Here is a 16,944-nt window from a genome sequence, read left to right on the forward strand (position 1 = left end):
CATTTAATCACTAATTTATTATAAATCGAATTAAATTTAAATTTTATCAGCTCACATGAGATCGGTGGAGCCAGACTAATAGTTTTACAACTAATGTAGAGCATGATCACTGTGATTTGTTACTGTTCCACTCTAACAACCCAAAACATTTGTTTAATTTTATTGGGGGCCCACGTAACAGTGACCCAACTTTGGCTTTTGCCTAATTGGGCCCAGCATGCTGACTCCACCACAACTCTTTGACGGCTAAAAAATAAAGTCTGATATCAATCATGTGCTCTCTCTGATCGCATGCAGATCAAAACAATAGTACACTTCGTGATATATCGGAAATATAAATGAATAAATAATAAATAAGAATAAATATTAAATAAGAATAAATACTGAAAACATGGTATGTGTGAATTAGTTAGAGATGGTGCCTCATTCACTCACCCTTTTAAGAGAATTTGGAATTTTAATTTTTCAGCCTAAAACTTTCTTGTAAATCTCAAATTTTACTCCAATAGTTTATTTGGAGAGTTTATTAGATCATGATTTTATTATTAAAAAATATTTTAAATTTGTTGAATTTAAATCTTAATAACACAATTTTTTAGTCTAAGTTTAAAAACATATGGTTTATTTCTAATTAAAGACTTGTGTTTTGTCTTAAAATTTCATTATTAATTTTATGGTGGAAATTAATATTTCGATCTCAATTTATTTTGAAACTCAGTACTTTTCATACAATTTTACCTTTAAAGAACGAGCAAAATAAAAAAAAATAAAAAATATACTGTTTTATCGATTTTGTCCTTTTGCAGTTGGATATACTTCATCTAAATCCTTTATTCCATTACATAGATTCATATGATGAACACCTTATCGGAGAATGTCCACTTAAATACAGTATATATTTAGAGTCGTTATCACACATATCATTACACTGAATTAAAATAATGTTAAGAGTGTAATTATAATAGAACGTTTTAATAATAAATAACACCGAAGATTTGATTGCGATGTTTGGTTGTTAGTGATAATACTGATTAAAAAATGACTAAATTTGCAATCGAGGTAAAAAGGAAAAGTAAAAGGAATAAAAAGTAAGTAACAAAATGAATATAGAAGTTGCATGTAGACTGCATTGATGTTTCGGTACATTCAAAAACTTCTTCCATACAAGACTGCTACATCTATAATATAATATTGTATTATATTTAGATCTATCTTTCTTCATTAAATTATTTATCCATTTCATTTCTTTTACTGTACAAAATGTTCCACAATTTATTGTACGAGTAACATATTTTTAATGGTAAAATATATAATTCACAAAAATAATATGCTACTTAAATTATTCACCAATTCTTGTGCATTAAATAGAAATTAGAATAGATCAATACAAATGAAAATGACTACGATTTTGGTTTTTTTACCAGTGTTATATTAAAAAAACGATGAAAATAAACCAATTTTTAAATGTACTACAGTGAAATGTATTATTTTTCCCATATCTTAAATTAAATTACATTAGACACCTTCTAATTAAAAAGAAGAATAGCAAATGTGATTAAAGTTATTGACTCACATAACTTTTCTTTTCGACCAAAAGTTATGTCGATAGTATAGTTCGAAAAATAGATCTAGATTTCGGTGTCACGACTCTCAAACTTTTTAAAATTATTTGTATGTATAGGAATTTTGAAAACTAAGTTAGGTAGGCTTTTAATTTTTTTAAAAAACATCATTTAATATTAATAAATAATAAAACATAAATTAAATATAATATTTTTTATTAAGATATTTTTTTATCTCTTAAGTTACTTATTAGTGTTCTCTCATGTTCTCTTTTTTGTTTTTGAAAAACAAAAGAAAGATGTTGAACACAAACTCATTCATTTTTTTATATTTTCATTTTTTATCTGTTTTTATTCATCACTTAATTAATCTTATTTTAACTTAACATGTAAAAGAGAAAAATCATTTCCTATACTAAAAATGATTAAAAGAAGATTGAAAAATTAAGATGGAAGATAAATTTATTTATAAACATATATACTATTTATTCATCTATCCTAAAATCTAATTATAAAATAATACAAAAACTATTGCATCACAATTGTCATGAAATATTCAAAGTAAACACGTTTAGAATTTCTTTCTTTAAATACGCTGTGATAATTTTCTACAAACAAATAATTTCCTTAACATGTCTTTACAATACATTTAAACAAAAGTTTTACCCTCAAAAAATTAATGTGGTTTTTTCTGTGTGTTGTGTAATGTTCATTCATTTTTTCTGCACTAAACATGATATATATATATATATATATATATATATATATATATATATATATATATATATATATATATATATATATATATATATTCCTATGCTAAAGGACGCTTGGCAAATAAAAAGATGAATAAATAGACATGCAGTATTTTAATAGACTATGAGCACATCATATTCAAAGAATTCATTACACGAAGTAGGAAAGAATCTCTCCCTTAGTGAAACCATTGATTACCATACAAACAAATACTGAAAATGAAGTGATGTATTGGAAACGATCTGGACCGTTGAATGTCAGCGAAACGTCACACTTTGAAGTGTTTATTTGATTCTGCTGTCTTCCTCATGCAACCAGCTATGGCAGCAACTTGGCCTTATTTTCACTTTCAGTTGTTTTCATTATTTTATTCTGAATTTCATTCTGCACCGTTGGTTTCTCACCCTCTTTCCTTCTCCCAACCAAAATTTTATATATATATTTTTCATTATTTTTTATTGCCCCATCACCAATAAAACGATTCTATCTTTCATGTTCACCATCAAATCTTCATTAATTATCGATTGACTAACTATAAGCATTACTTAAATAAGCAGTTGTCACTTTGATTTCATGAACTTCTAGTATTATTTTACCCTAATTTTCCCAGTCAATAGCTTCTGGAGTAAGGTGGTCTATAATTTTCTACAATAATGTATATTTTCTAGGGTTTACTTTTTGCTTCGAATATGCTTAGACAGACAATTAGACGTTAAAATTAAACCACGATTATCTTCCACACCATATATCACAATAATTATAGGTAACTTCGAAAATTAGACTATATTGTATATATTTATCTCAGTGCATGTATCTTACTAAATTCAATAGTTTAAACATATTACCATTTCTAAACAAACTTCATCGTTTGGTCTTTGCCTTCACAGTTAACAAAATCACTTAAAATGGTTAATACATATTATGCAGCACCAACCTTTCGAAATAGACGAATTTCACAATATAGAAAATAAATATTAATAACATTTTTTTGTTAATTGCCTTATACCTATTGATTTTTGTCTTATGCAGCATGAAGATGCTACGTGCCAAGTTAGTAAAGGAAAAAAACAAAAACGATCGATGGGACAAATATTATAAGTTGTTTTTTTCTATTATTTTTTCAACATTTAAAAAATAACGGGACAAATATTATAGTTCTTTTTTATAAAAAATAAACACATTTTAATTACGCGTTTATTAAAGAAAAAGAATCTTTAGAAGGGATCGTTGCAATTTACAGAAGCAAGTCACTTCTTCCTTTGCCTGTCAATCACGTTTGTTTTTGAAGACATTTCAATTTTCACTATTATTTATTTATTTCATTTATACGTCTCTTGATTCTTGTAACGTTTTCGAACTTTTTAAAATACTTCCACAGTTAATTCTAGAAACAATTCGAATAAAAAATAATGAAAAATAAATTAAAAATAGACCCACTAATAATACCAATTTATATATTTACCCCTGTTGGAGACTATTTTATTTTCCATAATTTTTCCGGTGGGAATGAGATATGGAAAGAGGGGGTGAGAAGGAGGCTCCTATAACGAAGGAGAAGACAAAGAAGAAAAGTGTTAGTAAGGGTAAAGGGATACGTGTCCTACGGTAGGGTCGTTGAGGAAAGAAGGGTTGGTGATGAATCACGTATTTTCACGACCTTTTGCCAATGCCCCCAAAAGTCACTGAGATTTGAGACACGTGGCAGAGTCTTAACGGCCAGATTGGATCGACAAGGTCCCGTGATAGATGCCGCGTCGGACTGAAGTAAGTCCCTGGCTACTCATTTCTTCCATCTCAAACAACCACAATTTAGTAGCCCTCTTTAGATATTTTTAATGCAGCTTTAGAAAATAGCTAGGTGCAAAATAATTCAATTTTTAATTATCAAATGAATCGTAATTATGCATTTTAAATGTGAACGTATTTATCCATATCTACGTTATCAAGTGGTTCGCCATTTAATAATTACTTAAAGTGATTATACATTATAAAGATGATAATTTATGGCGGATAAAAGATTAGGTATAGATAATAAAAATTATTGCTGAAGCAATATATTTTCGAATATTAGCAATAAAAATATATGAAAACCTTATAAATCAAATATTTTGTTGGCAAAAGATTCACATGATCCTAAACCTTTTGGAAGAAGGATACTTTTTTTTTCATGCTTAGCAAGTCATAATCACAACTTTTTAAAATTAAAAGATTTACTTAATGAAAACAAAGTTATTCACTGGAATCGTTTGAACCTTTACGATATTTTATTTATTATATAAATATTAATCACAAGAACTCGGTAAAAGAGGATTTGTCACCATGAAAAGGAGAAAAAATTCATATGGAGCGAGATTCATGCAAAAGTTTCTTTTAATTTTTAGTTTCTTTTTATATATTTTTTGTGTTATAGTGAATTTTCATGTAGTAAAAGTTTGGGAAAAATCAGAGTATGATGGTGGAGAACAGTGACAAGAAGGGACCCACACGAAGACTGAGAACCTGATGCAGCTGTAAGGCTTGATGGCGGTTTGCATGCAATAGAATGGCACTATTACCGTAGCAACCGGTCACCACCCTCTGATATTTTTCTCCATCTTCTCTCACATTTTGCCTTTGCCCTATATATTCCCCTGCATTCCCCATTTAACCCTTTTGATATAAACTGAAGCCGCAACTCTTGCGCTTCGTCTCCGCCGTCACACTCGTCGGAAAACCATCGTCGGCGTCTCATAGAAACAGAGTCCATAACCTGCGGACCCGCGAACTTGCTTAGTTGCAGTGAGTAAGTTTGTTCATTAATTAATTCACTCTGTTATTTTCTTGGACACAGTTATATTCTCAGATCCGTTTTCCATGGAAGTTATAATCATTACATGGTGAATCCCAATGGAATGCAAGAATTTCGTGTTGCTTTGTGGCGTTTACCGATGAATCTGTTTCGTTTTCTTGTGTAGGTTTGAGTGAGCTAAAAGGAACACTTCTTTCTTCATAAAAGGGGAGATTTTCATTCACCGGTTTACGACGTCGTTATGGGACTCAAGGTTCTGCAATTGTCGCAACCCGTTCTTCCTCATTCTCCTTCTTCCTCGCAAACTCTTGCCTCTGCCATCTCTTCCCCTTCCTCGAAGCCCCGAACTCTAGTTTGCAGCTTCGTGCACCGCTCCAACCTGTTCCCTTCGTCCACGCGCCTTCTTCCAAAGACGAAGTCGTTCGATCACCACGCGCTTTTCACGCGCAGGGGGAAGTTGCGGAGAGCGTGCAGCGCAAGCTTGGAGCCTTTCTCCGACGAAGAGTTCGCGAAGAAGATAGAGGATCTCGCGCTCAAGTTTCAACTCTCTTGTGACGCCGTCAATGCCAACGATTCGGAATCCGAGGACTTTCAAGAGACTGCTCCGGCGCTGAATTTCGCAGAGGAGTTTGAACCGCCGGAGGAGATTATTCCAGCGAATATTGAACGGAAAGCGAACAGCGTGGAGCTTCCGTTTTCGTTGAGGATAATTAAGAAGAAGCTACAGTGGAAGGAAGGGTTTAGAGACGCAGGGGAATCTGCATATTGCTCTGTCAAGAAAGCTTTCTCTTCTATGGTTTTTATAATCAGAGAACTCCATAGTTACACTCTTCAAATGAGGGAGGTTCTCTTCTACGAAGATCTGCAAGGAATCCTCCAACGCGTGCAGAACGAAATGCACGCCTCCTTCGTGTGGTTGTTTCAGCAAGTTTTCTCTCACACTCCAACTCTCATGGTGTATGTAATGATTTTACTGGCGAATTTTACTGTTTATTCAATGGGGCACAACACTGCGATCGCCGCCGTGGCTCCGCCACCGGTAACCACCGTCGTGGAGGTTCAGGACCAAAGGGGTCACACTCATACCATTGATTCCTCTGCCGTGAAGACCTTCTCTGTTTCCAACGGGAAGAACACCGCCTCCGTAGGCGGTGGTAATGGAGGAGGCGGGAGGGTGCGTCCTGCTGCAAATGGCACCGACGGGGATGGCCGGTTCGACCGGTCGGACCGGTATGGCACGGTGTTTCCCGAGGGTGCTTCATCTCAGGTTTGCAAAACAGGGGAAACAGAGTCGGTGTTGGGGCAAGAGGAGGAAGAGGCGAAGCTTTGGAACGCGATGGTGGAAGAGGCTTCGAGAATGGAAGTGAGTTCGAGAGGTGAGGGTTTGGATCGTGATGCCATGAAAGGGTTTGTTTCACCTGTGATGGCGAGGATCGAATCCGATGACTATGCAGAGTATCTGAGAACGGAGCTTGTGTACCAAACAGGCTTGTCTCAGGATCCTAACAACACTCTTCTTCTTTCCAACTATGCCCAGTTCCTCTACCTCGTTGCTCACGATTATGACAGGTTCGAACCTATCAAACATGCTTCACTTTTATTATTTTTCTCTAAAATTAACTTTTTTTTACCGTGTTCATCTTACTTTTACTGATTCATAATATTGTTTTATGAGAATTTTTCATTGCTAACTATTTAGATAAATTCAAATGGAGTAGTTCCAGTTTGAATAGTAATTTCAAAGTCTAACTCTAAATATGTTGTTCAATTAGATATTCACCGTGACACTTTTGGTCCTAATAACAGTGTTCAATTGTTTTCAAAGATGTCACTCAGCTTGTTTTTTTTTTGTTTTGAGATGTAACCTTGATGAAGAAAAAAATAAAGAAATCTTTGTTTTGAGATTTAACCTTGATGAAGAAAAGGATAAAGAAATCGCTTTTAGTCCAATTGAATATTGATAGTTGAATATGTGGTGTGGTATACCTACACCACTGATTTGTGAGCAAGATCTATCTCTTCCTCGCATGATATTGCACGTGCAGGACTAGGAAGATCTAACACGTAACTTTGTTGACTTTTACTTTTGTGCTCAAGAAAATCTATTTAACTAATTAGTTGAATCTATTTAACTAATTAGTTGAATCTTGTAACGTGCTGTTGCAATTTAATCTACATGTGATAAGTGGTTGTGTTATTGACTAACAATTAGGTTGTGGTTTGAATACAGAGCGGAAGAGTACTTCAAGAAAGCAATAGAGGTGGAACCACCAGACGCGGAGGCATATAATAAATACGCCACCTTTCTCTGGAAAGTGAAGAATGATCTGTGGGCGGCAGAAGAAACTTATTTGGAGGCCATTTCAGCTGATCCTAATAACTCCTTCTATGCTGCTAACTATGCTCATTTTCTTTGGAACACCGGTGGCGAAGACACCTGCTTCCCTCTTTCTTCCCCAGACAACTCTCAAGAAGTTTAATCAACAAAAACAAAACTAAATTGCAGAAAAATATAGAGAAGAAAGAAAAAGAAAAACAAGAAAATTTTGTAGCTTATATCTCTTTTTTTTTTGTTACATTTTTTCATTGGAGTGGAGGAGATCAAGGGCCACCAAGGAAATGGTAATCATGTGATCATTGTATAACTTTGTAATTATTATAATAATAAGTGTACATAAGTCTTGCAATAACCTCTTCTTTAGTATATGCATATTAATCTTTACAGTGAGTTGTTATAATTATGATAAGTATGTAAATGAATAGTGGATTAGTGTGGTTGGAATAATGCCAGTGCTGTGATTACTGATTAGAAGATATTTGGAGTGTGAACTGGGGAGTGGACCAATGACCATTTAGTCTTGAGTCAACATGACTAATTTAGGAATGGAGGATTTATTTCTGTATATCTAATTACTATTACCAGTCCTATTTTTAGTTTCTTTTGGGAGATTAGAATCACATGGTAAATGTAATTAATTGTCTTCTCCTAAATATAATGTTTTGATTTACAAAAAGATTTAAAATGTGTTGTGTACTGGTCACGTGGGAATTGGGACATGATCATTTAAATATGCTGTTCTGTTTACTTAATTATTGAAATGATCTCATTTAGCTTATGTAAGCTGTTTTGTTGGATTCGCGACAATGATCAATGGTTGCAGGCTTTCTTTACATAGAATCATTAACTATGAAGAGAATGAAAGCATGTGGTGGAAATCCAATAAAAGCATATTTTAAAGAGGTTCCCAAGATATTTTTTAATATACTTTTTTCCAGTTTATTTATGATTTCATATTCATTTTTCCAATTATATGGCATCACTGCTAGAATCCAATTCTTCTTCTCTACTTTTATATCATTAGAAAAAACAAGAAGGAAAAATATTAGGATTGCAAGCTGTATTTTATAGATACAATCATGTATCTACAATGAAATTGTTATAGAGAATAAATATCTATAATGTTGAAGAAATGATAATTCATTTTATGAAAATTCACCCAAATAAATGTTTAGACACTACTAATGAAGATCTTATAAATGAAGAATATATAAGTATGTAATTTTCAATTATTTGTGCATACAGGGAGAGGTTAAGCTAAATAATATAATATAATTAATATATGCACAACTTTATAAAGATGGTTCATCAATTTTATTTTATATAATTATGTTCAACAGTGTACAGCGGGCTAAACTCTGTCTAAAATAAGATAAGAGGAATATCTAAGTTAACAATATAAATTATAAGGCTGGTGTGCAAATATATGGTTACCAAATAATTAACTTAACTATATTAAATCTTAGTGTGGATATGCATTTGTGAATTTTATAAATATGAGAAACATTAGTTATTTTTTTAATCATATTCAAGGTTTAAAATAGTGTTTGTTTCATGTATAGGATTGAATCTTATTTTTAACTTTTTAATTGGTCACTCATCAAAAGTTATTTAATTTAAGTTGTGTTTGTCAACATCATTTCTGAAATACTTGGTGGTTGGCTTGGTGGTCAACCTAATAGTATCCTGACGGTTAACTTGACGGTTGGTTTTGGTGGACAACTTGACAAACGGTATGGTAGTCATATAATACACAAGACTCCAAACTCAAGAATGATATAATGTGTGAATGGGTTAATAGGTTCTTTTCGATGAAGATGGATTAGGTGGCACCTACTATACGTTGATTAACCTAGGTTTGTTGATGATTGAAGTACCTCCTCAGGCCAATGATTGGTTGAGAAGTTGATGTCAACATGACTGAACATTTTAAGGTCATGGTTGACCGAGTACTTGTGAGACCATGAATGACCGAGTACTTGTGAGGCTATGATTGGTCGACCATTTGCTAAGGCCAAGGATGGTCGATCATTTAATGAGACATGGATGGTCGAGTACCTATGAGGTCATGGTTGGTCAAGCACTTGGTGTGGCCAAAGTTGATCGAGTAATTATGAGGCCATGGATGGTCGAGTACCTGTGAGGTCATGAATGACCGAGTACCTGTGAGGTTATGGTTGCCCGACGATTTAATGACAAGGTTAGTTAAGTACTTGTGAGGCCATGGTCAAGCACTTGATAAGGCCAAGGTTGGCCAAAAACTTGTGAGGTCATGGATGACCGAGTACCTATGAGGCCATAGATGACCGAGCACTTAATGAGACCAATGTTGACCGAGTACTTGTGAAGCCATGGTTGGCTGAGCACTTGATGAGGCTAAGGTTGGCTGAGCACTTGTGAGACCATAGATGGCCGAGTACTTATAAGACCATGGATGACCGAATACCTATGAGTCCATGGTTGACTAAGTACTTGATCAGGCCAAGGTTGGCCGAGTACCTACGAGACCATGGTTGGCTGAGCATTTGGAGAAGCCAAGGTTGGCCGATACCTGTGAGGTCATGGCTAACCGAGCACTTGATAAGACCAAGGTTGGCCAAGCACTTGCGAGGCCATGGATGGTCGACTACCTGTGAGGCCATGGATGGCTGAGCACTTGATAAGACCAAGGTTGGCCAAGTACTTGCGAGGTCATAAGTGACCGACTACTCTTGCGGCCATGGATGACCGAGTGCCTATGAGGCCATGGTTGCCCGATCATTTGATGAAGCCAAGATGACTGAGTACATGTGAGGTCATGGTTAGCCAAGCACTTGATTAGGCCAAGGTTGATCGAGTACCTGTGAGACCATGGCTTGCCAACCATTTGACAAGACCGAGGATGATAAAATACTTGTGAGGTCATGGTTGACCGAGCACTTGATTAGGCCAAGGTTGGTCTAGCACTTGCGAGGGAGTACTTGTGAAGCCATGGATGGCGAGTACTTGTGAGGCCATGTCTGGCCTACCATTTGTTGAGGCCAAGGATGGTCAACCATTTGATGAGGCCAGGGATGGTTGACCATTTGATGAGGCCAAGGTTAACCAAGCAATTGAGGCCTGAAGAGGCCGATCTATTGAGAGTGCGATAGGAGTTCCCAAAGAAAGTTCCTTATTGACAGTTGGAGGTGCAATAGGAGTTCACAAAGAACCTTCCATGCCGACTTGTTGAAGGTGTGACAGGAGTTCATAAAGAACGTTCCCTGCCGACCTGTTAAAGGTGCGACAGGAGTTTACGAAGAACGTTCCCTAACTATCTGTTGAAGGTGCGACAAGAGTTTATGAAGAATGTTTCCTGTCGACCAGGTGCTACAGAACACGAAGAACGTTCTTAACCGACCTGTCGAAGGTGCGACAGGATTTCACCAAGAACGTTCCCTACCGACCTGTCGAAGGTGCGACAAGAGTTCACGAAGAACTTTCCCTGCCGACTTGTTCATGTTGACCGAAACTGTCTGATCGGTATGTAGTGTCATGTGACCTGCATGGAAAGGAAAAGATAATCCACATTGGATGGTCAAAAACTTCAAAGCTAAAAGGTCGACGCAAAATGAGACTGATAAGTGTAATTTTAGAGCTAGTTTAGGTTATAAGTTGAATGGTGAAGATGGAGAGATCGAACGTTCTATGCTTGAATCTTGGACGAGGATGATTATGCACTAGAACAAAAGCCAGGACGTTGAGATTGAAGCTAAATGAGATTAGCAGGTTGGGTAGTCGTCCTCCCCAGTGTCACTCATCTGACTCGTTGTGATTGCAATGGGATGTCTGTTCCGGTCCACGGTGGGCGCCAAAATGTTTTGGGAATAGTGGGGTCTTAGGCCGAATTCAAGGTTAGAGATGGTTAAGGAGCATTATAGCAGACCGAGCAAGACATGTAGGGGCCGACCGAGCATTGTAGCAGACCATATGGGTTATTGAGGAAATTGACCAAGTTGTTGGGAAGCACGGTTACATTTTGTTTCGCTCATTCAAAACATGTAGGAGGGTACTACAAAAGGCACTCTGATGCTTAAATCAATAAGAGACAATTTGGATGGCTAAATATGCATATTGTGTACATGATGTTTTAAAGTCATACTTGAGACCTTTATATAATAGTTGTAATGGACCTTTTACTTTTTGCTTGTCTAATGACAACCCAATTACACCTTAATCTAAATTAAGAATTTAATAAGTTATTGTCGTTGATAATCTGACCATGTTGTCGGTCTGGTGATCGTCCTAATGGTCGACTTAGCTGTTGGTATAGGTGGTCGGTCTAACAATAAAGTTGAGGAGCAATTTATTGTTTTACCAAGCCTGAAATTAATTTTTATTTGGATCTTCTCTTTGAATATACCTTGTGACTTCTTTCAACTATAAGGGAAGAGAAAATGGACCAAACAAAAGAACATTAGTGCTAGGCAGCACCATGAATGTAAAAAGCAGATGAATGATTAATCCATTAAATTGTTGGGATGACATGCAATGTTTAAGCAAAGCCAAGCAGAAAATGACGCCATTTTCACGTGAAAGAAGCAGTTGAAGATGGAAGAGTTTGTGATGTTTCATCAACCACCATCCCATCACTGTTCAACTTCTCTATATTTTCTTTTGCTAGAACTAAATATTTTTTTTCCCTTCTAAAATCAAATCAATTTAGTCTTACTTATGAATGCTAGAACTATTATTCTTCAAAATTGATACTATGATTTAATTTTTAATATTTAATATTTAATATTTTAAAATAAATTTAATTTAAAATTTTGCTTATAATAAATTATATTTATTAACTTTTCAATGTGGCATTTTAATTTCATATATTAATTAGCTTTAATATTTTTTTATTGTCTAATTTTATACCTTTACAAATTATATTTATTACAGTTGCTATTATTATAATTATAAAATTAAATATAAATACTTTTATAATTTTATTGTAAATAAATTTTATTTATTTTGTAAATAGATTTTAATTAAAAATCGGTTGAATTTAAAGAAAATGATAAAATTGGTAAAATAATTTTTTTTAATTTATATTTTTTTATTCAAAAGTTAAAATTGGAAAAAATGTGAACACCAAAAAGAAAAAAAATGAGTATTTTACTATATAGGTTATTATAAAAGTAGCTTTAATATAGCAATATAAAATATTATATTTTTTTACTAATTAATGATGAGAAATGTCCTTAATTACGTGGGGACATGGTGATATTTTAAGCTTGGTAATTTTTAAACAAAAACAAAAAACATTTTAAAAAATTAGTTTTTTGCGTTGTATTGTTTGAAAGATGAAAATATGTATATTTATATAATTATGTGTATATATATATATATATATATATATATATATATATATATATGTATGTATGTATTTTAAAATAGAAAATTATAGAATTATAAAAAAAAATGATGAATTTGAATTTTTAGTTTTTTTATTCAACTAGTTTTTCTTCATTTTTCATGGATTTATGACTAATTAGATAATAATGAGTCAAATTAACTAATTTTATTACTTTTATGCAAAGTTTATTTATTTTTAAGTAAGCGTATTGATGGCAAGGAAAATGATAGTCGATTTATTTTCAATTCAAATATATTGATCTTATCTTACAATGTTATTTATTTATTAAAATCATATTAAAAAATCATGGTAGAAAAATAAGAAAAAAATAATCTTATTCCATATATTGGATGTTGTCATCCATTTTCTTCATTTGTAAGCTCTATCTAAATCCAAATATTGCACCTCCAACATACAATAGTTATATAAAGGTCTAAAATATGCAACAACATAGTTATATAGATATAATTTAAAAAATAATTACATTAGATTTACAAGTAGAAAATAGAGTCAGATGAACAACATATACAAAAGTTACAGGTACAAACATAACACAATTTCAATTTCAAGTATAAATGCAATCACAAATAAAACTATATACACTTTTACAACAATGGTATAACATATATTAAATAAAGTTAGTTAGATTGGTTGAATTTTAAGTATATTGTTCGTATTTGTAATCATATATTTATATATTTGGTTTTATTTTCAATAACTTTATTTATATATATATATATATATATATATATATATATTTATTTATTGTAGTGATAGATGATACGATTTTCGTATTTAAAAACAACTAAAATAAGAACACCAAAAAAATTTACAAAATATAATAAAAATAAATAATTCAATAGATATGATTGACTTTTATAATCTTATATATCTTATATATCTTTGTGTTTGATGGTTGAATTTTACATTCTTCTTCATGGACATTTTCATTGTCGCCAACAATTCTTCTTTTAAATCATACTGGTAGGAGTTTGTTCCAAAATTAATGTAAAATTATCAAAATCATATATTTTCTATAATGCCCCAAAAGTAAAATGTCGTAATATATTGCATATATATTTGGGATTAAAAATATGAAAAGGAAGTAATTTCTTTGATGTTCAATTAAATAACGTGCTTTTGATTTTAACCATACTTATTGTTACATGTGTTAATTACATCTTAATCATCCTATTTGATTAAATAACTTAACATTATCATCCTTGTATTTTCTCTATTTTCACTATATCCTTTGGATCAACAGTTACTAAAGTTTTTTTTAATTATACATTAAAATTGATATAATTTAATTCAAACTTATTTTTCTGCTTAAGTTCGGCGTAGATTCTGATGACGTTAATTTCTAGAATATAATATGATACTTTTCAAATATATCTTTAATTGTTATAAATATGCTAAAATATAATAACTTCTTAAATTAATAAATTCTATATTTATATCACATATTAGTATAATTTAGAAATTTATATCATATTAGTATAATTTTATTTAAATGTGTTTTATACTTACTTTTATGTATATTCAACCAGCATTAATATAATTTAATTCGATAAAATATCATTATCAATTTGACGTTTTAACTGATATCTTAAAATTCATTCGTCGAAAATTTATTAAAAATTAAAATAAAATAAGAGACATAAGGAACTATGTTAAACTTTTGATAAAAATTATACTTCACGAAACATCAACAAAATTTATCTATTATGAAAAAATTTAAATAAATACATGAAGATAAAATATTAAATTGTTTATATCGTTTTCTATTAATCAAAACCAAATTATTCAACTTATTAACATAATAATTTCTTTAAAAAAATAAAAGTAAGAAACTTTAAAATCTATACACCAACGTCATCTCCGTTCAATATTCAAAGAAACTACTAATTGATTCAAAAGAATTATGATACATCACTCTCTAACCAAAGATTTTGAAAACTCTTCTCCAAAACTTGCTCAATGCATAAATGGTCTTCATAATTTAAATCAAATTTGATATACTTTTTAACGTTTAATAGCCAATTTTGTCTCCAATTTTGTTCATTTTTTTAAAAAAGGTCATTCGTTTGAAAAGAGTATCAACTTGGTCCTCAGTAAATATTGCGTCAACATCGTCTCTTCTGTTAAATAGATAACAAACATCGTTAATGGATTGATGATTTGACAGAAGATAATGGTAATGTGTCATTTTTAAGGTTGTATGTGTGGTGACGTGTTAAGTAATTAGAGGTTGAGGTGGATAGTACATACTCTGGGCCTACAGTGCAATTAAAATTCTTATTATTTTTTTTCTGCCATTGCAGTTTCAATATCCAACCCTAAATTCAACTTTTGGCTTCCATGCCCAATTAGGTTCAACTGCCCAACCAGGATCACTGGTGACATCGTCGGACCACCGTGACTTCTCGTCACCGCCAAGGAATGGACACCGCCAGTCTAGCCCGAACCCTCTTTCACGACCAAGAGAAACCCAAACCCTCTTCCACGACCAAGAGAAACCCAAACTTACAACAGTCACTAAGTCTCTCCGTGCAAAAGCCCTCTGCATCAAACAAACCAAGAATTCCAAGAATAACCAAGACCCCAATCGAACCCTAAACTGCATAGAAGAACAAAATCTACACCCATTTGCGAGAACAGGGAAGAACCAAAGATCCAAAATCAACACTCTCGCCACCAAATCGCGCAACCTGCACAGAAGATTCAAGAAACCCAATTTGCAAATCTAAATACTCAAGAAAAACCCCAATCGTAAGAACCAAATTCCAAAATCCCCAAATTCCAGATTTCATAAACCCTAGTCAGGAACAAAGTACAGGGAAAGAACAAAAGTCCTCTACAAATTCGAATCAGAGAAGGAGAAAATGAAAATCCAAAAGGAACCCCAAGATCCCCCAAACGAAACCCCAAGCCAACGCCATGCACTGCCACGAAAACGTCCACTAACTAAGACCCTCGCCGTTGTAGAGATGTCGGCGAACGAACCCACACATCGTGGAGATGAGTCGCGTCTGAGCCACCATACCTAGCCTCCCTCAATGCGAAACGAACCAGAATGGGAAGAAGAAGAAGGCTACTTTGCAAGATGGAAACAACAACAGAAATAAGGGACAAGAAGTATCATATTAAAATTTAGGAATTAATTCAGAATTGTTATAATTAAAAGTCATTAAAAGGAAAACATTAATCCAAACTAATTATAATTAAAGGAAATACTAAACATGTCACCACACATACAACCTTAAAAATGACACGTTACCATTATCTTTGCCAGATCATCAATCCATTAACGCGTTTGTTTCTATTTAACGGATGGAACGACGTTGACGCAATATTTACTAAATGAGAACCAAATTGACACTTTTTTCAAACAAAGGACCTTTTTGAGAAAAATCAGCAAAACTAGAGACAAAATAGGTTATTAAGTCTATTTTTTAAAGTGTTGAATGATGGTGATATTATTTATAAACCCTCATGTTAAATTAGCATAATTCTGTTTTTAACATTCACTAATATTTCACTGTGTTTTATTTGTGCTGAGTTATTTAACTTAATGTATTATAAAAATAAATTTAATTTTGGAAAAAAATAATATTATAGAATTCCTTTTATTTTACCATACAAAATAAGATATACGTTAATGATAAGGGAAATTTCAAATACATGAAATATCCTAACAATCCAACTGCGAAACAGCCAATACACTGCCAACAACAAACAACCAATACACTGCCAACAAAATTAAAAAAATAAAAACAACCAATACATACAATTTGTTTCTCTTTCAGCCTCCACCAATTATTATCAGCAAAAACACAATGAACAAACCTCAATGCAGACAACAAGATTGAAACAACGTTGGAGGCAGTACCGGCGGAGGCAGCAGTGGCGGAGGAAGCACCGGCAGGGCAACGATGGCGCGATGGTGAAGGGAGGAGGCGCGGCCAAGAACGAGGACGAGCAGGAATGCGCAAGCACTGGCAAGACCGAGGCAGGCGAGACCACTGGCAGCAACAATGGCGGAGGTAGCACCAGCGAGGCACCAATGGCGTGACGGCGAAGGGAGGAGGCGCGACCAAGAACGACGACGAGTAGTGGCACTACCAAGACGGAG

General features: G+C 33.3%; 1 protein-coding gene across 2 annotated transcripts; it reads left to right on the top strand.

Moving 5' to 3' along the window:
- Positions 1-4,942: 4,942 nt before the first annotated feature.
- Positions 4,943-7,796, top strand: LOC124835560 (Tetratricopeptide repeat (TPR)-like superfamily protein). 2 transcript variants are annotated; one of them, XM_047310512.2, is made up of 3 exons: positions 4,943-5,100; positions 5,273-6,675; positions 7,337-7,796. In XM_047310512.2, the coding sequence occupies exons 2-3, from the start codon at positions 5,348-5,350 to the stop codon at positions 7,584-7,586; spliced, it is 1,578 nt and encodes a 525-aa protein (XP_047166468.1). In that variant the 5' UTR covers positions 4,943-5,100; positions 5,273-5,347; the 3' UTR covers positions 7,587-7,796. The 2 variants fall into 2 exon arrangements, with proteins under 2 accessions (XP_047166468.1, XP_047166469.1); XM_047310513.2 differs by having other exon boundaries at positions 4,943-5,096.
- The last annotated feature ends 9,148 nt before the right edge of the window (positions 7,797-16,944 follow it).

Source organism: Vigna umbellata, chromosome 5 (genome assembly GCF_029865625.1).
Source record: "Vigna umbellata cultivar VRB3 chromosome 5, Vumbellata_1.0, whole genome shotgun sequence".
In the NCBI taxonomy this organism is placed as follows: domain Eukaryota; kingdom Viridiplantae; phylum Streptophyta; class Magnoliopsida; order Fabales; family Fabaceae; genus Vigna; species Vigna umbellata.